At 32.2% G+C, this 26,425-nt stretch overlaps 1 protein-coding gene across 4 annotated transcripts in view; it reads left to right on the top strand.

The window, feature by feature from the left end:
- Positions 1–26,185, top strand: part of LOC111624681 (myb-like protein P) — a 93,807-nt gene extending 67,622 nt beyond the window's left edge. For 2 of the 4 annotated variants that reach the window (XM_023367592.1, XM_023367605.1), the window contains 8 exons: positions 12,486–12,550; positions 13,623–13,703; positions 14,757–16,273; positions 23,075–23,322; positions 24,087–24,419; positions 24,497–24,608; positions 24,714–24,813; positions 25,004–26,185. In XM_023367592.1, coding sequence (XP_023223360.1) covers positions 12,486–12,550; positions 13,623–13,703; positions 14,757–16,273; positions 23,075–23,322; positions 24,087–24,419; positions 24,497–24,608; positions 24,714–24,813; positions 25,004–25,073 — 2,526 coding nt within the window. In that variant the 3' untranslated portion in view covers positions 25,074–26,185. Of the gene's footprint in view, positions 1–4,149; positions 4,443–12,485; positions 12,551–13,622; positions 13,704–14,756; positions 16,274–23,074; positions 23,323–24,086; positions 24,420–24,496; positions 24,609–24,713; positions 24,814–24,960 lie in introns of those variants that run through there. The other 2 variants (XM_023367611.1, XM_023367599.1) reach the window with 2 other exon arrangements.
- The last annotated feature ends 240 nt before the right edge of the window (positions 26,186–26,425 follow it).

The following is a 26,425-nucleotide window of genomic DNA, read 5'->3' on the forward strand; positions in this document are numbered from 1 at the left end:
TCGATATCTTATAATTAAACTTTAAAGTAGGCCTATATTTACATACATCAAATTTTTTGTAACGTGAATTTTAAATTGTTCTATTTTTAAACTTTATATTTGACCAATTTCAACAATAAAACAATTAAAATTATGTTTTTATTTTCAATTTCTATAATGTTTCCCTCCTTCTGTTGTTATGGAAAATCCCTCTTTAAGTGCTGTGTTTTTTTATTTAAGATTAAAAAAATGCTTTGCTAATGTTTTCTGTTTAGTTGCTGTATATGCATTTTTGTAAAAACTATTTATTTAATGAGAATTTCAGACCCTTTGTTTATTTTTTAATGCTGAGTTGTTAATTATTTGAAGCGGGGAAAAAAGTCGAAGCTGCGAAAAATTGGCATTAGTAACGTTTAAAAATTCGAATTATTTTGTTTAAAATTGATTAATTTTTAAATAAATATTGTAGATGACTTCCTTGTTTAGTCGAAACTCTTCATTCATCCTGTTTTTGTTATCTGATTTCTGTGTTAAATTCGAGAAGCGTAAACCCAGATACGACTCTTTATTGAGCCTTTGCGTGAGTCGTTAAGGATAAATAAATAAGTGAAAAACAATGAAAAATCTATATTTAATGTCAAAAATGCAGTCTAACTTTCTGCTATTATTAAAAATAAAGGCATTAAGCTCACGCGGGTACAATCTTTTGTGAATTAAACTTGTTTAAATATTTCTCTTCACGATAAGCTTTTTTTATTGTTATATTGGATAGAATAATGAAGACGTTTAAGCCCATTTTAATGATGATGTTGCTATGATAGACGTTAAATGAGCATGCGTGAACATCATCATAATTTTGTAAACCATTGTTGCAGCAAAAATAAATTATGATTTCTGATTTCCGTTAAGTTCCGCTCTGTTGAAAGATTTAATTAGTTAGTTGATTAACACGTTGTTGCTGGGATGGAAAAATGGAATTACGTGCTGAAAATACCGGATTTTATTCAAGATTCTTAAAACTTTAAGAATAAAGTTTTACTTCCGAGAATATTTTTTATACTTTTTTTAAAAAAATAGAGATGAATGAACCTCAGTTATGCTAGATGAAAGCGAAGAAGGAAGAGGCAGAGCATATATTCTCAGTTACGAACACCATTAATTAAGACAAATGCCTTCCGAAGAGCCTAAGAAGAGAGGAAATGGGAGCAGGAGCCATCAACATAACGAAAAGCGAGATTTTCTTTTTAAAAATCTTATTATCAAAATGTAGATATTTCATTTATTAACAGCTCCAAGATTGATTTCTGGTAGGATCGTTGGGTAAGCTTGCCTTGTCATTAAAAGAAACGCTTCATTATGCATCGAAGCTCTCCTTCAATATGGCTTCTCCTTAATGGCTCTGGCTATATTATCCATTAGTAATATCAAAAGAGTATATCGATGAAAGTGGAGAATATTAAGAGATAAGATGCTCGTTTTGTCATGATAACATTTTCCATCTCGCACAATACGCCGATCTAGTTCGAAATATTGCTCGGAGACGAACTTTAAAAACGCATTTTCTTTATAAATATGTTGGTACAGTACATAACTGCACTTTATTTAAATTTTCTAAGACGAGACACTGATAGAAACTACTTTAATTTCTTTTTCCCCTTCCCTTGCATATATTATAAATTGAATAGTGTTTAAGGATGTGGCTGGCTTCAGGTATAAGCTTCGATTTTATGTAAGATTTTCCCTTCCTGAGCCATTAAAGATTTATAATATCTTAAATGAATTCTCTTGTATAGGCGATAAACAACTCGCTCGGAAAAAGAAGAGCATTTCCTCTCTCGGTTAAGTAGGAAACCCTAGATGGCGCTGATATACAAACAAGTTTTGTCAGTCGCGACGTTACACAAATTTATTTTTTGCGTATGTAATCTTAAAAACTGTATTAAAACATACTTTTATTAATAATTATTTAAGTATTAGTTTTAAAAAATTATTTAGTCTAATGATTTTTTTTTGTTTCATTTTTAATTTTTTAACTATATAATCGATTATTTCGCTTACCAGATGGCGCTATGATGTAATTTGAAAAAATATCTGATCGTTTGGTATATAAAAATTGATTACGAAATTTTAAAAAAAAGGAAATTAATTATTTTATTCCGTAGGGGAAAATCTATTTTTGAAAATTGATTTTTAAGGATATAAAAAAAAAGTAAGACGATCTACCAATATCACCGCGCATCAATCGATTAACATGATTGAATGAAAGGACGAAGCTAGGCTATTTCTATATTATGATTGATGACGTCTGCATAGCGTCATCGTTACGTCGAACTTGATAAATTATATTAAAAATCGAAGAACGTTTATTTATTTTAAAAATCGTAAAGGAATTAAACGGCATTTTCTTCGAATTAAAAGCATTTTTCCCATACGAAAACTAAATATTTAACCCAAATTAAACAGTAACTCGAGTTATGTTTATAGTAGGAAGAGAAAAAAAAAATGATTTATTAATTATAAAATCTAAAATATTTAATAGATTTTGATGCGATAAAAGTAATATTGTAAACAGTGTTAATATACAAAGAATGGGAGTCTTTACATACAAAGTTCAAGTGGCAAAAGAGGAAGATAAGATTATCGTTGGAGCTGGAAAAATAATATTAAAAAGGGGGCGAATTTTATTCAGATTCTACTCTTATTTTTGATGCAAATAGCATTGGGTAGAATAAAATGGAATAAAGTAGATCCCTGCAGAGATTAAAAGTATTTTGCACCCAACTCCTTTGTGCAAGTACTTTTGCATTCCAGAATACTCTTGAAAATTCCCCAAAGAGTACCGAAATGTCTAGGATATCAAGGGACAGTAAAAGGACGTCTTCTTTTTTTTCTAATCTCTTAACTTTTATTTGTTTTAACTCTCAAGAAACTGCAAAAGTTTTCCTATTGTCTTAACAACGCACACAGAGAGGAGGAAAGTGAGGGGGAAAATAAAATAAAATATAAAGACGTTAACTTAATATAACGACGTATTATTTATACATTAAATTTGCTGTTAATCGCTTTTTATTGATTTTTTTTACGACAATTATCGTTAAAACTATAATTTATCCTCGATTAGATAGCGGTTATTTATGTAAAACCCTAACAGATGGCGCTATTCTGTGTTTAATTTTTGAATTCCTTCCCCTTCCTCCCCCGTCTCTTTTGATTTAAACATGCGACATATCTTAACTTTTGTTCATTCTTTCGAGAATATTAAGTGGAAATAACTTATTTTTTCCCTCCCTGTACGAAATTCTTCTAATGGAATTGTTGTAATGGTAATAACAAATGTTCTGAGGAGAATTTCCTCGCTGGGAAGGGGGGAAATATATATATATGACAGAAACAAGCTGGTCCAGTCTCCAATTACTTCATATCCTGTTTCACTAGCGAGAAAACTGCCAAAGTTGCTCGCTATTTTCTGATGGATGTGCCTCAAAAATGCACTTTTACAGACAATTATTTGATTGATTTAATCATTTATTAGACGTTAGGTTAGCTAAAGTGGTGCATTTGGAGGGAGAGTTAGAGAAGCGATAATTATTTTATTCCGATAGATGTGGTCATTCATCCAACATAACTTCCTTCCTCATTGATGCATCCAAGCATTTCACCATAAATGGGAATGTATCATTGGCTGCTTTTTAATAAAAATGAATCATTTATTAATCCCAAGGTTAAATTCAAAAATAAATATTCTATTAACTAAAATTATTTTTTGGCTCATTTTTATCTGCTTGATTATGAAAGTTGCGCTCTGTTACACCCACTTGAAACATATACCATTTCAAGCTTTACAGCTATTTTATAACATCAGAATATATACAGTTTTTATTTTGTCCTTAATTTTAAAGCCTAATTTTTAGTGTAGCTTGCTTTTTTGTGGTATTAACTCTTCCAATTCTTGCATATAAATTTATTGATCTGCGTTTCTACTCCTGAATATTTCTTTAAGCTTTACCGTTAGGTAATTCGTATAGAAATGCTGTTTATGTTAGTTCTATCCGCTCAGAGTCTGCATCCTCCTTAAATTTCCTCGTGCCTCATCCTTTACGAATTTAGCATCTTGGGCTTGCATCATTTGCGAGTATCCTCCACCCCCCTGTCCGCATCTTTAGAACCGTCCTAGGATCGGCGCTCGCCAATATGCCGGAACGCATGCGCCCATGGACCGTTTTCTCCGCTCTTAGTTTGTTCCCCTTACGAAAATAATCCGTGAAGCGACCGGATGTAGGTGTGTCCGTCCCGCACGTGCGCCCACCGATTCTCCCTTGCAGCCGGGGTGAGTGGCGTTGTCCGTTAGTCGCGACATCTTTTGGCGTAATCTACAAACTGCGTCACTGTGTCTGGACCCGAAGAAGTTCGGCGAATTCGCGCGGCTCCACCTTTATTAATCTCCAATTCCAACATGGGTACAGGTAGGTGGATCTTTCGCTATTCCATTAGACTCAATACAGTTGCTGTAGATCTAATGTGGCGTTAACTGTCAAAGATCAAAGTTCGCCCATCCCTAGATCATATGATACATTAGATCGGAAGCTGTATATCTATCCGAGAATGCCTTTTAACTTCGACTGTATACAACTGATCAAAGATGTAATCCCCGAGGTGCATAGAATGATCGATTATATTAGTCTAGAAGTGACCTAAACCCAAAAACTCTTTCGGTCTTATGGATACTATTTCACTACATAAACTCGATCTCTTGCCAATTTATTTCACGCATGCGTACGTTAGGGGGGTTTTATTCCGCATGAAAAACCCAAACACGTTCCGATAATTACTTTTCACATAGTAAAAAAACCGTAAATTTCTATGGTCTGATATGGAACCGTTCAATTGTGATAGGTAGATTTTAAATAATGCTTTTTCCCCCTTTCTCTCTCCTCCTCCTCCTCTTCTTCTTCTTCTTCTTCCTCGCTTCATCATATAAGAAGAGGATTTCATGAAATATACAATAAGTGTCTCCTATTCTTCTCTGCCAATTCAATTTGTACAGTTATCGATGGATCAGTCACCTTTTTCCAGTTTAGCTGAGTCAACTATCCGTTAGAGAATCACTAAATCGCTTATTTTTCTTGGCCCAACCGAAAAATAATGGAGGAAAGTGCATAATACATAACTGTTATAGATTTTTTTTCCCCTTAGTATTTTTGTAAATTATATAACTGAACTTAAAATAGAAAGTAATTATACTTAGAATATTTATTTATTTATTGCTTATGATGATCCTATACAGATTCTACGTATATTTATATATATATAAATGCATGTTGAGTTTGAATATGAAAAATTGCTTGGAGGCAAAAGTTTAGTTTGTTATAAAAATGAATTTTTATTTTTATTTTATTTTTACTTTTTATTTTTTTTCCAAAAATTTTTAAGAATGCAATCAATGTAACAAGATTAGAATGATTTTTTTGTTTATGTTTAAAGCTTAACTCTATTTATGAATTATTTATCATTTGATTTTTTCATTGTTTGTTAGGATATTTCTGAATGGTTCTTAATTAAATTTAATTCCTAGAATGACTGCGAATACAAAAAATAGGTGCAAAGAATGATAGGAACTTGTTATGGAGAAAGTTTTGAATGTGAAAACACTGCATAAAAATACAATAATTTTTTATTGTATAAATTTACAGTTTTTTGAGTGTGTTTACATTATTTTATACTGTGTTTAATTTGCGTAAATGATATTTGTACGAATTTTACATTGTTCTTCTGTTTGTCTGTGCATAATTTAGTAAATCCAAAGCTTCTGAATGTGCTTATTTATTTAATTTATTGAATAATATAAACTGTTTATAATAACACAAATGATGCTACTTTTTGTATAAATTTGCTAATAAACGCTTAAAATAAGCTGGAATAAATGAACATTTTGTAGATTTTAATGCGTTTCAAGTATTATTATTATCATCTCGAAAGTTATGAGTGATGTTTTACTGTGCGCATGTTTAATGTGTGGTAAATAAACTGTATGCTTTATCATTGCATACGTACAATTTAATATTTAAATTCAATATTGTTTAGTCTCTAGCGTGGCTTAAATGTATACATTATGATAAATTTTTATGTTTTATAGATAGTAGCAATGTACTAAATGAATAACTCTAGAGTCTGTTGGTGTTATTTACTGTTTAAATGTGCAGCTTGTGATTGTCTGGATGACCTAGATTTCTCTTAGAATTTTTTTCTAATATAAATATATTTTAATCTTTTCTAAAGTAAATTTTTGAATACTTCCAGATGCGTTTGAATAATCCTGGAATATATTTTTCCTATGTTATAAATATTAACCAATTCCTATATGTAAATTATTGATATTGGAAAGTAAAATATATCGACTTTGCATACAATGTATGGAAATAATTCTCCACCACTGTTTTTGTCTATATGCAGATGAGATATTTTTGAATGTTTCTAAATATAGAACGTGTTCTTTTAATTGCTGAAAGCTATCTAGTTAAGAAGGTCGATAGTTCAAGTTTAACGCTTTTTAATAGAGTATATTTAGTGATATATTGAAAAATTGTAACCCATGCGAATTAGGTAAAGTCACAATTGATATTTCGCGTGTTTCTCGTAATAAATGTTTACTGTTTCTAATGGTATATAACGCATGCGCTGGTAGATGTGGCGTCGCAAAGACCCATCGATTATCCGGACTGGCAGCAACAGGCGATTGTAGTGACTTGCACAGTCATTATAGGCTTTCCTAATGACAATAATATGGTAGTTTCAGATATTTCCTAATTCGTCGTTTTATAATTAATTATTATGTTGTGATGTTTATGAGGAAATAATAATTTAATTTACTTGAGTCTAGACGCTAATTATCTCTAAATGCCAGTATTATAAGAGGAGGAAATGCTTTCTCTCTACGTAATTGTTAAGAGTCTTGTTTTCTTCCTCGCTATCTTTTTAGAAAAAAAGAAAAAAAGATTGATATCGTAAAAAAGCCTTTATGCGACACTTTCTGTACGATGATGGTTATAGCACCTGGATGATCGGCTTCACCGCAGAAATAGCTGCATTGAGGAGAAGCCTAACTATAAAATTTTTTGTGTGTGTTTTTCTTTGTTGCCTCGTAACCTTACAAATAAACGAAGGAATAATGTAGAATTCTAGCGGCATGTACAATTTTTTCTTACAATACTTCTAATCAATTAATTATATTATTATTGTTTGATATTAAGCTTGAATAAAATGTTGAAATCGCTAGCCATTTTATGCGTTTTAACTAAGAAAATGTGCTCTTGTCTCACCCGATGTAGTATAAAAGGAAGCGGAATTAACTGAAATTATCATAATTTTCATTAAATTCTATCATGTAAACGAAAGAATATTAAGAATTTAATGCAGTTCCCTACAAGAGCAGGAGATTAGACTTCGCGCGATTTATCTTTCATAAATTTCTCCACTGCATAGCAAATGCCACTTATCTAATGTGAAGTTTTGTAATCAGTAGATTTGCTGAAAGTTGTTACGAAAATCTTTTCATTTTATTCTTAACAATTAAGTAATTAGCTACCGTATCAGTTACAACTCGGTTGAAGTCATCTCTGAAGCCAATCTCCTATTTCGGGTAATAAAAGGCATGTCCGAGAATGCGGAAGCAGTAATAGGAAAAATGACGTCACGCAAGCTTTTATTTCACGAAAGGCGCAAGGAAAAATCATTAAATCTCTCTAACACACGCGTTTTAAGAGATTTCGTATGCTTTACGTCACCGGTTACGTCATTAAAGTAACGTGAGAAATAACCCAAGGACCAAAGTCAACATCTGCTGACCCCGATAGCTGTGAATGGATGCTTTTGTGGCTTTCAACATTCCAGTCTCGGTGTTGACATTGAGTCACCCCTGCGCTATGTAAAGTGTCTCCGGTTGGAGAACGACTCTCTCCCCTCAACGTCGAATTAAAAAAAAAACATAAAAAGAAAAATCACGCATCTCCCGTCACGAATATTAATTAAATGGGGATAAAGTTATGAATATTATCATCCAGTCTAGGAAGATGTCTGCTGGTCTACAGGTTAAATTTATGGATATAGATAGGTTGAGCCAAGAAATACGAGACGGTCTCAGAGGCCCTTTATAGCTTAGCTCTTGGATGAGTCGACACGGGTAAATATCCTCTCGAGAGATAGTTGTCTTCATTGTTGTACATCCAATTATTGGTCGCTAATATCGCGTGTTCTAATGAATGGATTTGTTAAACGAAATAAGATAAAATATGCAAATATTTTCAAGTTTGAAGAATCAATTGAAAATTGCTTAAAATACTCTCCAGATAATCCCCATTCCAGCGCTTTAATCCGGCAATATTCGTTGCTAATTATAAACAAACGAATTGCCGTAGCATAACGAACTTGATTTAAACCAGATGAATTCAAAATGAATTGTTATTCTAAGCTTTAATCTTATCAAAAAGATTGTGACGGTCATTGAACTAGAATTTGTTTATCTTCCCGCTCTTAAACAAACAATGAGGAGAAATTTATATTATTAATTTTACTCGATTGGATTTTCGTTATATTTATATATTCATTTTCATTCAGAAATTTTGAAAAATTTCCGGGTGACGAATTAGAAATTTTGTTGCACAGATGCAACTAATGGACTTAGGGCGTACTAGCCTTTAGAGTCTAATTAAGTCTCATCCACCTTCTATTCTCAGTGTCGACGTCACCCAAACATCTGCTACCATATTGTTATAATCCAATTAGTTACATAAAACATAAATGAATTCCAAGTACAACATCTGTGCAGTCTATCACTATGAATTCTCTTGTATAGGCGATAAACAACTCGCTCGGAAAAAGAAGAGCATTTCCTCTCTCGGTTAAGTAGGAAACTAGAAAGGCCATTCATAAAACTTCTATATCATTTAATAAAATAAAAAAAAAGAAAAATTATCTGGAAGAAAACACAGTTTTTATCTGATATTTATTTTCCTTATCTAGACTCGGACAGATTTATATTGTCGTTACATTTTTGCTAGAGATAAAGTAAATAAGTCTAAAGTTAGAAGAGCTGCAAAAGATATTTTCCGTTTTCTAACACCAATTAATGCTTAGTCAGAATTTTCACTTTTGAATAACTTACGCTAATTATTGTCGTAAATACTCCTATGGCAATCGGTGAATAATTCAGATGACGTTTCACGCCAGCACGCGCGTTCGTTAGCCTCTGGAGGTGCACCGAATTAATGCTATGGTAGTCACGTGCTTCATCTGCGGTCTCGAATCGGAGCACTTAGCAGAGGAGGTCAAGATACCGTTGCTATGGTTACAAGGAGTGTAGATGTCAATTGCAGTCACCTCCATCTGTAGAAGATTCGTTTTCTGCTTAGAATATATCTTTCTTTCTTTTTTTTTTCTTCTACGGTTATGAATTAAATTTTGTATTTTTGTAGTATAGAATTGGATTATAAATTGTAAATTTTTTATAACATATACATATAGATGCGTATAAAAGATTTCGATTAAAGTAGGAGTTTGGGTCGACGTAGAGTAGATGTAGAAGGGAATCGAAAGCTTTGCGAGGTTGAATAGGACCGGACCAATTTACCGTTCTGCCATGTCTGTGTAAGTTATTAGGATGTTGTTTTGGCTGGAGCGATGTTATCTCCGACCAGATGCGGCAGAGTAATCGACTTGTTTGCTACATTGTTCGACTTTGACCATAAAAAAGGGCCAAATGAGAAAGCGACCTCTCGCATTTTGTCCCCTTCTGATACAAGTTTACATACGCAAACCACTTCCTTGTCTCGATTTACTAAAATCTTTCACTTCGTCGCTCCCTTATTGATTTATATGAATTTTATCGAAATTTTATATATATATATATATATCTAGCAAATAATTCGATATTCACATCACCCCATTTTATCGGTGGTTTATTTGTCGATGGTGTTCTCTGTCGAGAAGTGGTGTAAACTGGCGCAGCTGGTCTAGTCATGTTGACATGTTCCTGCACTCAATAAGTTGTCAACTTCAACTGAACATTGGAATTCTTTTTTGCTCTACCCCTCTCCTATCTATCGCACGTTTACGGCTGACCTCGGACAAATTTACATAAATATGAGATTTTGTAACGGTTGGATAAATTATTAAAACGAGAAAAAAATAGAACAAATAAGAAATTGTTTATTTGCCATTTATATGTCATTTCATTTATAGTTTTCATATTATAAACGTCTGATTTATTGCAATCGAGATGAGGCGATGATATATTACACACGCTTCTCTATACTCTTGTATTATTTATTATAAATTGTGTTCGTTTGTCTGTTCCATTTTTGTTACTTAAAGTAGATAAATAAATAAAAAATTTACTTTTTTAAGTACTAAAAAAAGATAAAATATTATCTTCTTGTCACCTTAAGTAAAAAAAAAAAATATTTTTTTGCCAGTAGATTCTCAAAAGCTCTTCTTGTCTCTTTGTCGGTTTGTACAATTTACAATTAAATTATCTACCAGTATATTTTTATATCACTATCTACAGTAAAATCTAATACACTTCTCCATACTTTATCACTTACTATTAAATTATATATTAAATTATAAATTCAGAAAATAATCGATATCTTATAATTAAACTTTAAAGTAGGCCTATATTTACATACATCAAATTTTTTGTAACGTGAATTTTAAATTGTTCTATTTTTAAACTTTATATTTGACCAATTTCAACAATAAAACAATTAAAATTATGTTTTTATTTTCAATTTCTATAATGTTTCCCTCCTTCTGTTGTTATGGAAAATCCCTCTTTAAGTGCTGTGTTTTTTTATTTAAGATTAAAAAAATGCTTTGCTAATGTTTTCTGTTTAGTTGCTGTATATGCATTTTTGTAAAAACTATTTATTTAATGAGAATTTCAGACCCTTTGTTTATTTTTTAATGCTGAGTTGTTAATTATTTGAAGCGGGGAAAAAAGTCGAAGCTGCGAAAAATTGGCATTAGTAACGTTTAAAAATTCGAATTATTTTGTTTAAAATTGATTAATTTTTAAATAAATATTGTAGATGACTTCCTTGTTTAGTCGAAACTCTTCATTCATCCTGTTTTTGTTATCTGATTTCTGTGTTAAATTCGAGAAGCGTAAACCCAGATACGACTCTTTATTGAGCCTTTGCGTGAGTCGTTAAGGATAAATAAATAAGTGAAAAACAATGAAAAATCTATATTTAATGTCAAAAATGCAGTCTAACTTTCTGCTATTATTAAAAATAAAGGCATTAAGCTCACGCGGGTACAATCTTTTGTGAATTAAACTTGTTTAAATATTTCTCTTCACGATAAGCTTTTTTTATTGTTATATTGGATAGAATAATGAAGACGTTTAAGCCCATTTTAATGATGATGTTGCTATGATAGACGTTAAATGAGCATGCGTGAACATCATCATAATTTTGTAAACCATTGTTGCAGCAAAAATAAATTATGATTTCTGATTTCCGTTAAGTTCCGCTCTGTTGAAAGATTTAATTAGTTAGTTGATTAACACGTTGTTGCTGGGATGGAAAAATGGAATTACGTGCTGAAAATACCGGATTTTATTCAAGATTCTTAAAACTTTAAGAATAAAGTTTTACTTCCGAGAATATTTTTTATACTTTTTTTAAAAAAATAGAGATGAATGAACCTCAGTTATGCTAGATGAAAGCGAAGAAGGAAGAGGCAGAGCATATATTCTCAGTTACGAACACCATTAATTAAGACAAATGCCTTCCGAAGAGCCTAAGAAGAGAGGAAATGGGAGCAGGAGCCATCAACATAACGAAAAGCGAGATTTTCTTTTTAAAAATCTTATTATCAAAATGTAGATATTTCATTTATTAACAGCTCCAAGATTGATTTCTGGTAGGATCGTTGGGTAAGCTTGCCTTGTCATTAAAAGAAACGCTTCATTATGCATCGAAGCTCTCCTTCAATATGGCTTCTCCTTAATGGCTCTGGCTATATTATCCATTAGTAATATCAAGAGAGTATATCGATGAAAGTGGAGAATATTAAGAGATAAGATGCTCGTTTTGTCATGATAACATTTTCCATCTCGCACAATACGCCGATCTAGTTCGAAATATTGCTCGGAGACGAACTTTAAAAACGCATTTTCTTTATAAATATGTTGGTACAGTACATAACTGCACTTTATTTAAATTTTCTAAGACGAGACACTGATAGAAACTACTTTAATTTCTTTTTCCCCTTCCCTTGCATATATTATAAATTGAATAGTGTTTAAGGATGTGGCTGGCTTCAGGTATAAGCTTCGATTTTATGTAAGATTTCCCCTTCCTGAGCCATTAAAGATTTATAATATCTTAAGTTATTTATCTAATATATTTTTATTCATATTTAAGCTTCTTTTATATTCTTAATTTAAAATTAACGTACTCATTTACCTTTATTTTTAAATATATATATATATATTTCTCTCCGTATAGGAAGACGCAATGAGATTGAAACGAAGCATCCGGACTTCTCACGAAGACAGATTTCTCTTACAGAAGTAAGTATGAAAAATGCTTGTAGAATTCGGCATATAATGCGCATCTGTAGGCTTTATTAAGCAGGATTTATATTGATAAGAGGGATGTGGAGTCAAGGGTGAACAAATCTAATATGTAGTTTCCGAAGCTATAATAATACCCCCTCAACCTCTTTCAGTGGCCGGAATCTATTTCCGCTTCCGAGAATTTCAAACACAATAGAGGTGAATGAGATAGCCAGATGATGTCCCACGATTCGGTTAATTTCCACTAAACGCTGCTTCGCGTGTTGATTCGACCAAGTTGAAAGACATCATCCTCAGTTCAATATCCTCTTGCGGGATAAAAGGGAGAAATGCATCTTGTCGGTCGATTTGTCAAAGGACGAGTTTCTATGCTTCTTTGTGGCATGGAAAGAGGGTATTTTTTTTCCTCTAGGTTTCTTTTATGTCTTTAGTAGCGACTCTCTTGTATTGAGTAGACGATCTTGTGCGGGTCTCTTCCGAAAATCTATCACATTTATCTAATGGATTTACGTGCTGCAATATTTCAATTTAATCTTTAAGAGCTTTCTAGCATTGTTATGTTCCTCTTTATAATTCCAAACGTCTAATTCGAGATCTAGACTCATTTATACTTATTCGAGTTGGAATTCATCACTCATCTAGGGGTAGGAGGGCCTCTCTCTCGGGGTGGCGAAACTTTAAATCTGCTGTTTACCACCCACTGACCTTAAACTTAGAAACAGATGCTGTACAAGTTATTATATACATCTGTTAAGAAAAACTGTTTTAAATAAAGGGTATGGCTTCGGCCGAAAAAAAAAATAAATTGAGGGATTTTTTCTAATATATTAAGGTTTAATTAATAAAATTCATACGTTTATACAATTAGAATTAATATAAAAATATATAAAGAGAAAAAAATCTATACTTCATTACTGTAATGTGTGTTGCTATTACATTCCTTCGTTTGTATAAGTTATAACGGCTCATAACTTTATGTAAGACAAAATAAACTTAATCTTTATAGATATTTGTTTTGTGTGTTTCTTCGTTTTTTATGTTCTTGTAACTTTTATTTCTCCTGCAGCCAACTAAACCAACAGAACGAAGATAAAGTCAGCAGTTTAAGGACTCGATCTGGCTATAGAGTCTCTCCCAGTGGAATCAGGTGAAATTTTCTAAATATTAATCTTAATCCGAAAATGTCTATTGCGATAATAATTTAGATAAAAAATAGAAAAAAAAGGGATTTCTATGAAGGAAACAAAGTTCTTCTCTTGTGTTTAAGTAAAGAACTACTCAATTAAATTGCTTTCATTTCTTTCCTTTCTGATTGTAGCTTTTTAGTAGCAACAATATCTTCTTCGGTAATTTAATTAAACGGCTTTCTCTCGTTAGATTTCGTGATAGTAAAAAAATAGGAGCCAACTTAGTTTACGTAAAAGCAGAATGAATTACGAGTTTCGCTATACGCGTGTTTTTAATGCAAGATCACGACTTTCTTTAAATCCCCATAAACCAGTATGGAGGAGATGGCCTAATTAAACCTAACAGCTTCGTCGTATTGCCCAGTCAAAAATTTTTCAAAAAAATTACGGGGGAGTAGAATAAAAAATTTTTCTTTTTTTACACTCTTCCCCCCACGTAAATGAACTTTGTAAATTTAAAATACTGTATGTAGGTTACACCGCTCTACAAGCAAGCATGGGTTTACAGAAGTTTCAAATTTTTCATCCGGTTTTCTAGCTTCATTTTACACTGTATCGTTTTACACTTAAAGTAGAAATTAATTAAAAAGTGGTTTATCTGCTGTCTAAGAGATTTGTTAATTTTTTTTCCTTTGTTATCTTAAGGGGCTGTTTGGATAATTAGCCGCCATTCTCTTTAATTAAATTATAGTTGTCGACACGTACTTAATCTGGAAATAGGGATTAGTATTTCGTTACACAGAAATCTTACACTCTGAATAAAGAAAATCTAAATAAAATATGAAGCTTGTAGAGTGATGTAAGATGCGAATGCGATGTTCATATTTGGCATTTGTCTGTTGTAATTAGGCTTAGCGAGGGAGTAATCCCCTCCAGGTCGTTAAGAGTTTAATTAAAACTGGAGCGTTAATGAAGCTTGCTTCCGGAGTCTTAATTACCTCCTTCGTTTTCGACTCGTATTAAAACTTTTACAATCTTTATTTATTCCCAACTACTTTTTTAATATCTTACAGAATACAACAGGGATGGCATTTCTTCCAGAATCACAATCAACAGTCGAGCCCGTCACCCACAAAAACATCCCAATGTGGCTACAATCCAAATTTAGCATCGCCCTTGGAAGATATGAGCGATCAGGCCATGTCTTTGTCATCTCCAGAAGATATATCCAAGAACGGAACTACTGAAGACGATAGCTTATCCGATCTGGAATATACAGAAACTAGCCCTTTGCTAACTGGAAGGAACTTGAAGAAAAGTTTAGAAGAGGAGGACGACTTCGAAGATTTAAGCGAAGATTATAACAACAATAACAACAATCATTGCAACGCTAGCAGCCCCGAAGTTGATCCCGAAGACATCGATAGTGAAGATTCTTTGTTCTCCGATTCCTCAGATATGTCAGATCAAGCCGGAAAGGATTGCTACGTTCTGGAGAATACTTACAATAATAATAACTTTTTGGAAAATAATACTAGGGACCAATTATACATCGGAGACGAGAAGCAATACGCAGATACTCAATTGGATAGGAGGAGTTCGGATGAGAAAGCGAATCCCACTTTGGTCTTCTGCAATTCCTCGTCAGAGTCTCCGAAACTGACGGAAGGCCTTCAGAAAGGTAATAATCTTCCGGATGTGTTGCCCCTCGACGCTACAAAGTCTCCGAGTTCGGGTAGTGGGCCAGATACTAACGATGTTAGTCCCATGAGTGATATTAGTTGTTCTTCGGATTTAGACGTGAACATAGCTTCCAACCAAGCATTCAACAATTTCTCGATACCTCTGAGTAAGCATAATGATATTCAGTGCCTCGTTCAGGACACTGTTCAGCAAGAAAAGATAAACATTCGAGAATTTAATTCCGAACAGTTTTCGACTTCTTTCGAGGAATCGAAAATTTTGAACACTGTGGAATCTCTGCCGCGTAACATGACCAAAGAATATCAGCATCAGTTAAGGAACCGTAGCGGATGGAATCACGGAGAAGATTGGCAAAAATCGCAGAACGTACACGAAGCGGAGGAAAAATCTATCACACCGAATAAAGAAGAAAATACTCAGGATAATAGGGAACAAGAATTTACAGAACGGTGTGAACAGCGGGCGGAGGATTTATTAAAAATCCTACAGGATTCACCCGCTAACATGGTTCGTTGCCCCGAAAGGATCAACGATTCTCAGAGGAATGGACTTCCTGTAGATTTATTAACCGGGACTTTAGATGCCAACGGAGCTTGTGTGCCTCCTCCCTATTTCGGTGACGAAAATCATAACTGTGACGTCATCACTTCCTCCTTAACACCCGAAGATAATAACGCTGTCGAATTAACGCCTAAAATTCGAGTGGAAAAAAAATCTTCCGATCAGTTGGGAGATTTTGATGTGTATAACATTGAAACGGCAATGCCTACAATAGACTGGGTAGCCATGGAAGCTCATCTGACTCGAGCTGCTAAAGAAGACGACTGGCTGAAAAGAAGGAGGAATGATCGCGAGGAAATTCGCAGAAAGCTAGCGATGGATTCAGATAGCGAAGATTACTATCTTGGAGAAATAGTTTAAAGAATTATTTCAAGCTGCTATATGTGATGTTAGTCTCAAATTTTCTTTGTATTTCATAAACAGATTAAGTTTCAATTTTAAATAAATAGAATGGTATGGTCTATAAAAATATTTAATTCTGCTTACTCACAACATCAAGAGAGTTTGATCAGTGCTAATAATTGAAGTAAGAAATATATTACTGACTCAATTCAAAACACTAAAAAAATCCCAGACTTTTTAAAATTTAGTGTCAAATAATTTGGGAATAAAAGTTTAAGAGGAAATATCAATTTTTTCTCTCTAATGACACCTTATGTACAATTCACTGTTTTCTTGAAAGCTTGAGTAACAAGCTAGGTCAAGATCAAGTTAGAGTAACAAGTATTTACAGCTAGAATGTAGCTGTTAGAATTATTGTGCTTCTGTCACAAAGGTTTGGTACTCTTGATAATATGCTGGAAAGCTCAAAGTACTTAGATTTCAGAAAGCAAATCTCCAAGAAAGTAGAGAAAAATTTAATTTTAAGGTGAATGTTAAGAAATGTTTGCAAATATACGAAAATGATCAGCTATTTAGTAAAGGCAACTTGGTATTTGAACACATATTTGGGGGGAGAAATTGTTTGGTACTCGACTGAACAAATGCTACTTGCTAGAATGCATTTTTGATTAATAACATATTTTTATTTTGTCATCCATAAAAACTTGTTTACGATAAAAAAAAAAAAAAAAAGACTACATTACTGATATTTCTTATCCAGATCAACAAAAAAGCTCAGATGACGTCCATACTTTGTAAAAAGAAAATATCCTTATTTAACTAAAATTAATATTAATGCATAAGTGCTAATAATTGAACATAATACAGTACTTTTAATTGTGATTGTTACTTAATTCTTTATTGCTTTAATAAACATATTTCTCTTAGTAATGAAAAAGAATGGTATACTTTTGTTAACTTTTGAAACCTAACCCTATCTTTTGCATTAGTCCTTTGTTTTGTATAGCACAGATTTACATAACAAGGCATTTTTTCAGAATGTAACTACCATGTTATAAGAGGGATACCTGTAATTTTGTTGAAATATCATAAATATCTCCATTGAAAAAATATTTAAGTTTAAAATAAAAAGTAAGACACATTAGCACAAAGTTAAAATTGTATGTGGCATCATCTGTTATGAGATTTTATTAATCATTATAAAAAGGCAAAAGGTTTAATTTTGAGGTTAGCAATGAGTTTTTAAAAAAAATAGTAAATCCCAATAACAAGTAACATTTTTCATTAAAATGGTAACTGCTGCAGCAAACTAGTTGTAAAATTATTAAATTACTGTATTTGAATCCTATCATTAGGATGTGAAAAGCAAATCATTATATATACAACACAGAGAAGGCGAGTCAAAAATAGTTCAAAAACTGTATGTAATTAATGGATGGCCCCTCAATATAAGTAACAATATAGTTAAAAGAATACTGTTTCTAAATTAAAAACTAGGAAAATAATAAGCCAATACAGCTCATTCTTTATGCAAATAGAAATATGAAAAATATTTGGTTCATTATTAGTTTAATTATAAATGTATTAGAATTTGTGAAATTTGAATGATATAGTAATATAGCATAAATTTTGTATTTTTTAAGCTGAAAGATTTTATATTTTTCATTAGCTGAAAAAATAATTTGGTACTATTTTGGATATGATTCATATTTTCTTTATTAGTTTCATCTAGATCGCCTACAGCTACTTATTTAAATCATATTTTTTTTTTTACCTGCTGTTTAGTATTGCCTATGTTGTAATACAGTATATGCTATTGTTTCCAAGAAAACAAAAGTCAACTAGACAAGTCCTGAATTACAGGATTTATAGGAAGAAAGAAATAANTAATTAAAATAATAATGCGGTAGAACTAATAGTTCTCTTTACGTTGGGATATTTTTTAAAAAAATAAAAATTTATAATTAAACTAAAGAGAAAAATATCGATGCATAGAATAAAAAGTAAAATCTACATTAAAAATATCTTCTTAACATTATAAAAGTGTTAAAATAATGATTTTCCTCGTAATAATAGCTAGTGAGACGTTAATAGAATTTTGTTTCCTCATTAATGAATTAGTTAATTACTTTCATTTTATTATCCTCTCTTTACTAAAGAATTGCCTGGCGAGTGTAGAAGCGAGAAAGTTTTAAACCCACTTCATAAATAAATAAATAAAAATTATAGCTGAAATTTTAGCGGAAATGACGTCAGTAGAATACATGGGGGAGGATGAGGATAGGGATTAAGAGTTTCGTCTCCCGCTCACGTTTCTTTTTAATGGGATCGTAGATTAAAGATTGAACAATGTTGCCGCAGTAAAAAGAAATCATTTACATTGTTATTTCCCCAATTTTTGACAACTATATAGAAGTAACATAGCCCTACGCAACCTAAGCCGAGCGCGTGACTCCTGTTAAGGCATTCATTTAGTAATTTAGTTTCTGGAAAGCCGGTCGTGATGTCATATCCGATTGTTACCCCGCTTCCTGACTTTCCGATACGTTTTCGGTTTACCCTATTGGGGAAAAGAATTGTTTAATCACTTTTGTTTATTCAAGCGATTCGCATTTGTAAAAACAACTGAGTCAAATATAAACACGGTCGATGTCTTATCGAATTATAATGAGTAAAACTTCTTTCTAAGCAGTTACGCCTCTACTCTCCTTCTCTCTCTCTCTTAGGAGGGATGAAGTGTGTCGAAAGGAAAGCGTTTCCTGTTTGGTCTTTCGATCGAAATTACATATGTAGTTTATATACTCTTAGTTACATAGACGATATTTGTGAGGTGAGTTTTACTTTTACTGTTTAAACCCTTAAATCTTTATGATGTTAAGCTGATAACGCTTAGTCATTGTGTACTGTAAATTCACATAGTATGGCCGAACTAAAGGAAAAATCGCTTTATATCTGACTTGTATTTTTTTTACAAGTAACTTTTTATCTTTGGAGTATTAAAAGCAAAGTGTTACGTTTTTAAAACGTTATTTATCACTACATTTTTTGGAGCGATAAAACAATCTTTTCTTATTTTATTTTTTAGTACACTAAAAGTTTAGTCGTTACGCGTTTTTTGGGAGCTGATGAACAGCATTTTTCTATACAAAAAATGTAGTTAACCTTCTTTCGGATCGCAATCTTTCAATTATTTTTCGATTATTAAACGTACTGTACTACAAAAACACGAACAGCTTCAGACGGCAAAAAAGTGCGCGTAGATATTTAGTAAATATATTAAACATGTGAAATATAATTTAACGAATTTTAATTTATTTACATCATTAAAATTTTTCAACAGCTGTATTTTTAATGCGACGATAAAACCATTCGAAAAGTGATGACTAACAGATGACTTGGGCGATCGTGTGTGCTAGTAAACATAATTGCTCCACTTAAACTTTGCCCCTCTAAATCTAACCAATATCATTTATTTAATTATGTTACTACAGTATCTCATCCTTTAACCATACTTATTTCGAGGTTTTTATACACTAAGCACCATCCGAAATTTATTTTATAAATATTAAATTTTAAAAATATTCTAGTTTAGTATACACACATTTATGGCACCATTCCGGATACTTGAATACATTTCTTTTTTTTAATTTGATGTTAGATATAATATTTATAAGTATATTTTTTAAAAATATATTTAAGTTTCTTTTCTTTTTAATTTACTTCCATTTTATTATCCACTCATTGAAGGGAGGAAAGATTGTTTTTCGGGACAAGTTCCTTTGAAAATTTTATCAGCAATTTGGCCTCTTTGCTAAATATTTTACTCGTCGAACCACTACCATTCTAACAAACTACTAGAAAAGAAATGCAGGTGAATCTTCGAGCAGATGAAAGATGCTTCCGTCTGCTTAAGAGAAGCCAAATCCAATTTTTGTATTAAATCTTATGTCACATGTCGGATCTTCAAGAAGTCTTACGTAGTTGATTTTAATATTTTATTTTATTATATATAAAAAGAGAGCGAGAAGGAGGGGAAGAAAGAAGGGGAAAATTGAAAATTCTTTTAATCTTTAATTTATTCTTATAAATTTCTTTTTATTCGCAACTTGACATTAATTTTATACAGTCAAACAGAAGAAAAATAGAAAAGTTGCAGTTGTTCTTTCGTTACTACTCGAAACATAAAGGAATTTTTGTGTTTAGAGTGCTCCAAAAATAGATTGTTCTTTTTGATGAAAGTAAAAGATTATGTTCTAATGTTTTAGAAAATAAATATATCGATTTTATTATTTCAAATGCCAAAAATATGATATTTTTTTGCATCGAAAGTAGAATAAATTATTTGTTTTTAGTGCTCTAAAAACTCTGCTTTTGATGCTCCAATAATAGCGACGTCTTAAGTGCTCCAAAAAACAATAAAAAAATTATATTTTGGTGTTCTAAAATACAAAAAAAAAGTTACAAAAAATTAAAAGGACAATTTTAATGTGTAGAAAACGTGATTTTTTAATATTTTAAAAATAAAAAGTTGTTAGAGCTTGAAAACAATCGAATAATTCTATTTTATTTCAAATACCAAAAACAAGATTAGTATTGTTTATTGTACCAAAAAAACTTGTTTGCTTAGTTTTAGTGCTTCAGTAGCAAAAGTCTGTTTCTTATTGTTTCTTGAAAACAATAATGCAGTAATTTTATTGCTCCAAACTATCGAAATTTTAGTGCTCAAAATAAAGAGCCGAAGTTTTATTGCTTTTAAAACGAAAACAAAAATACAAAGACAATGCGCTGCACTGAGTTAAAAGCAATATATTCTTCAAGCTTCTAAAAAAAAGTATAATTTTAATATTTAAAAAAATATTTTGCTTCTAATGCTTTGAAGTAATAAAGACGTTTTACCTCATTTTTTTCACCTTTTCTTTTTAACCAAGGGTTCCTTATCGCGCTGTTCTATTTATAACCATTAAGCAGAACAGAAATCTGCGAAGAGAAAAAATATCTGCCACATAAAATAAAACTGCATTTTGCAGAAAATAGCATGGAGATGAATTATTTAAGGGGATGAATTCTTATGCAAAGAATCAATTCAAGTCCTACTTATCTAATCAAACGAGCATGTAAGGCGTTATAATGCTCGATGCATCAAATCTGTTCAGGTATTGAGTAAAATCAGGCAATTCTTATTCTTGTTCAAAAATCTCTTCTCCTTACCGAGTCGGATAACTGGGGATTACCTCTGTGGATCGGTAACTGAGCATTTATTACTGGTGCAAACGTGTTAGGCGGGCATGGCTACCAACTATGTAAAGAGTTTAGTCGACATCTTTCCATCGATAGTATATATAAAATAAATCAAAGAGCTCTTTTTTTATGATAAAAAATGAAATCTAGTAAAGTTTTTATCATTTGTCTATCGCATTTTTCATCGTGTTTGCTTAGTATCGATACTGTCTGACGTTGTTTTACTGTTACGCTGCATTACACCTAACAAAAAATTTATTACGAGGCTTTTAGTGACAAACGATCAGTCTCAATATTTACTTATTTATCTATTTTTCTTTTACATGCTCACTTATTTAAAATCACAGACAATATGGTGTTTGTCCAGAAAATCAATTTTCATTAAATCAGCCTCTATATATATCGATTCTTTGGTTAGAATCGAGGAAACATAGCGCATGCTTTACTCAATGTAAACAGGACACGTAAACATTCTTCCTCTCTTTTCTTTCCTTTTTTTAAAGCTTACTGTCGACACCTTAGGTCATAAAACTTTTTTCTAAATGGACTATCTCTAATCAGCCGTCGTAAAGTAGACGTGTATAAACTTTAACGCTTCATACATCTGCCCTTTTTTCCGTATTCAAACATTATCATTCTTCACTTTGAATAATGCATTCGAGTTACTCTATGACGCTCGAAAAATCACTTAAATTATCTTTTAATTGCGTACGTAGGACAAAATTTATCAGTTGAACTTTAGTAAATAGATAATTTTTGCTATTTTATTCTCCCTTTTTTTGCTGCATAAGCTTCCCTCGACAAGAAAATCATTTCATCTTGACGAATTTCTTTCTACCGGTTTGTGGTTCCTTCGGGCGATCTTTTTGGATGTAGATTTAATCGATTCAGTCCAGTTGTCTCTTAACTTTATTTATTTCCTAATTTCTGACGGCGTCGCCTTTCATCCATTGCTTCTTACTTTCGTCGTCCTTTTATGAAAAAGTCCTCCAGGGAACTTTAAAGGCAGCTCGCTGACGTGAGAAGAATTTCACTTCCTCAACTATTCTACTAAATTTCCCGATAGACGAGAATGAAATGTGACTATACTCTTTACTAATATAAGGTTTGAATATATATATTAATCACCTTCCTCTTGTGCTTCTACTTTTTAAACAATATTGAAGTATAGTTTATACGAATTAATGCCTCTACGATTTTGTAATGATCGAGTAGCAGTAAATCGAGGTCAAATATGATAAACGTACTGTACATCCCGGACGTTGCCTCTACGTCTACATGAGCAGTTAGTCGAACGATCGTGTAACATATTATTGTTTGAACATGGCTAAGTTCAAGAGTATTTTAAGCATGATAAAACATCAAGGTTGTAATTCTTTGTATAGCGCGATGATTGGCGGAATTTTAAGGTGGATTTTTAAATATACACCCTAAACTTTTTGTACGAACGCCTTTAACTAAAACATTTATATATTTTTCTTTCTTGTTTATGTCTAGAGGAGGAATGATCGCGAGGAAATTCGCAGAAAGCTAGCGATGGATTCAGATAGCGAAGATTACTATCTTGGAGAAAGAGTTACGAGAAAACCGAGTCTTACTACTAGACTTCAGAGTGGGATGAACTTGCAGATTTGTTTTATGAACGAGACTGCTAGCGATCAGGAAAGCCAAGGTAGCGATCAGGATGGTGATAATTCGACCGGAACGGATAAAGAAGAGACAAAATGTCTTTTGCAAGATACAACAGTAACAGATACTCAAATTACTTCCGAAGATGAAACAGAACATCAGAAGGTGAGACAAATTTTAATTTATTAGCTCGACTGTGAATGACTTTTTTCCCTCGTATTTTCTCTTTAAAAATGCTGATTTAAGTGTATGGTTTTATATAAATAATTATCTTTCATCGGATGTTTAAAAATTGATCCTTGCTTACTTAATCTGAGAATATCCCTTTCCTGATTACAAAAGAATATATTTTAAGAATTTATTTCAGAAAGATAAATCCTCTTGAAACTATCTTAGCAAAAAAACAGAAAAAAACAATTTCATTTTCTGCTAGTGTACTGTAGTAAATCTCCAATCCTCGGAGAATAAAGTGAAGAAGAATAATGTACAATGCATAACTTTTCGTAAGGAAAAATCCAGTAACAGCGATGTGTTTCGAATATAAAAAAAAGTCAAAACATAAAGTTAATTTACAACAATTCCATTATAAAAAATGAGATCAATTTCAAACTCTTAAGATTTGCAGGGATTGAAGGAATTTTCAGAGAAATGAAAAATTAAAAAATTAGTAAAGATAAAAGGAAACAATGCACGCTTTTTTAAAAAAAATTAGTGAGATTAAAGCATCAGTTGCAGGTCTGATTGGAAAAAAATTAATTCAAAAATTTTTTTTAAAAAATATCAGGCATACCGCAGTGTTTTCTTCAAAGAAATGTATTGATTCATCGACTGTTAACTCTGCAGCAATCTTTCATTCCTTTTTCATTTGACGTAATCAATTTTTTATTTATTATTCGTTCTTTTTATCCAATAAAGTTTCTTCTTACCAGGCTTCATCTGTCACAACTCCTCTGGTACCATCGAACAACAACCTGAACAATAACAACAATGAGGCACCTACAGAGAACCTCCCTTCTCTCAATACTAAGCGCCAACGTCCTTCGTTCTTCTTCAACCGCCAGAGAAGTTGGAGATTAGGTCATCTGCGTTCCTCTCAACACCAGAAGAAGGAAGAAAAGAAAGAGATTGAAGAAGATTTCTTTACTCGCCATGCTCGCCTGCAAGCGGAGGCTAGAATGGCTCTCGCTCAAGCAAAAGAAATGGCTAGGATGCAAATGGAAGTAGAAAGACAGAGAAAAAAGAAATCGCCTATTGCTGAGATAGTAAGATGAATTATCCTATAAGATTTCTTTTTTATCAAAATACACTTTTCTCGTGTTAAAACTGTTCCTTTTTTTAGGTTGGTCTTCCGTTTCCTAATGGAAAACATAGGCTAAGTAGACATATCTTAACCGATATGAACGTTGCACAGTTACAAGTCATTGTCAATGATTTACATTCCCAAATAGAAGGTAAAGCAATAAATTTAGAACATTTATCATTGCTTAGCCGAGGTTACGACAGAATTTCGGAAATGCGAATTTAATATTGAAACTGTGAATATTTTTTAAATATAGGTTTAAATGAAGAACTAGTGCGTCTGTTATTGGAGAGAGACGATCTTCACATGGAGCAGGACTCCATGCTAGTGGATATAGAAGATCTTACTCGCTACCTGTAAGTACCTTTTTGAGAGAACTAACCCTTTAACGATTCCCTCTCTTTAAAACGAAAGCTTACAAAATATCTACTGGAACAAAGGTGGTGGGTATAGGTTCGAATTAAGTCTCGAGCACAATTGATTTCGCCCATTTTATTTTCCAGGTGAAAAAGTGAACTTTACTGAACATCATTTTCCATCTTTCAGCGGAGCCAAGGATGAGGCAATGAGGAACCAACAGAATAGTCTGAAGAAACCAAAGAGCACCAAAAAGTAGCGGGATATAAAACCTTTACTTAAATTCCGTTGGTTGATCGAATTGAAGATGGCTGACGGGAGCACAATCGACATCGCCATCATCCGGACACGAGCCAAATGCTTGACCTTAGAAAATTTAGCCTCCAGTATTGATGTGATTCTAGTTCCGTGTGACTGGAAGTATGTCTGACAAACTGTTCCTCCTTTTTTTCAAATCAGACAAATTGCAGAGAAGGACATAGGAATTTTTTTTCGTTTTGTTTTTTGCTTTTAGCTACTGAGGAGGTCTATACTCTATCAAGTGTGCACGAACCAAAAAATAAAAATAAAAAAAAATATATCCAGAGCACCTGTACTATCTGCCAAGAAAAGGCATCGTGACATATATAGACATTCACGTCATTTTTCGTACGTAGCCTATATATGTTTTTTCGTTTTCGTCAAACTTAGAGAAGAGAAAAACAATGTGGGTTTTTTATGTTGATGTAAAAATTATCTACCAAGGAACTGTTTGTGTAATCACAATGTGTACGTGTTACTCGAAGACTTAACGTGCTTCCTAAGGGCACAACGAATTTCGTTACAGGAGGAATATCCCCTTTAGATTTTAATTGACGCTTGAAGATTTTTCTAGTCTACGCCTCCGAAAGGACTTTAGTCAAAAGGTACCAAAATGGAGGAGGCAATACTCAGCTTTCTTTTAATTTTGTGCCAATATCTAGTCTGCAACATCTGTCACCTGACTAGCGAACAGTCTTCGTTGTTGCCTTCGATTAATATATTAGAAAGGGTATAAACGTGTCATATTTATTTCATCAGTTGAGAAGATGGAGAGCAAAAATTTAATTATATAAATTAAGCTACTCCAACATTATTAAAAAAAAATGTGATTGATAACTGTTTTTCCATAAAGGTTACAACGAAGACTTCGCTAAAACTGTGCCAGAAAGTCAGAACTTCTACTTAAGAAAAAAAGAAGAATTCAAGATATTTATCCCGTTTTGTTAATAAAAGTTGTATTTACATTTTTTCAATATTTCTTGCACAGAGAATATGTATTCGTATGTGTGTTTAAGAGCATGTATGAGTGTATGTACGTTTGTAAATATATACTCACCTAAACCCTGATAATTCTTGTGTTTTTTTGTAAAATTTTTTATCTGGTTCTGTCATTAGATACCAATGTTTTCTCTCAAGTACTTTTATCAGAGATGTCAGTAAAAATGCTTTTAAAAATATATTTATCGATCAAACTCGAGAATTCCCTCTACAAACGAAAAACACTTGATATATACAAAAGAATAAATCTTAAATACTAAAAAAACGGGAAAGGAAATTCCGAAAATTGAAACTTTTACCGAATTAATTTTC

The sequence above is a fragment of the Centruroides sculpturatus genome, unplaced genomic scaffold (assembly GCF_000671375.1).
Source record: "Centruroides sculpturatus isolate CEXI.00-Female unplaced genomic scaffold, Cexi_2.0 scaffold133, whole genome shotgun sequence".
NCBI classification, from domain to species: domain Eukaryota; kingdom Metazoa; phylum Arthropoda; class Arachnida; order Scorpiones; family Buthidae; genus Centruroides; species Centruroides sculpturatus.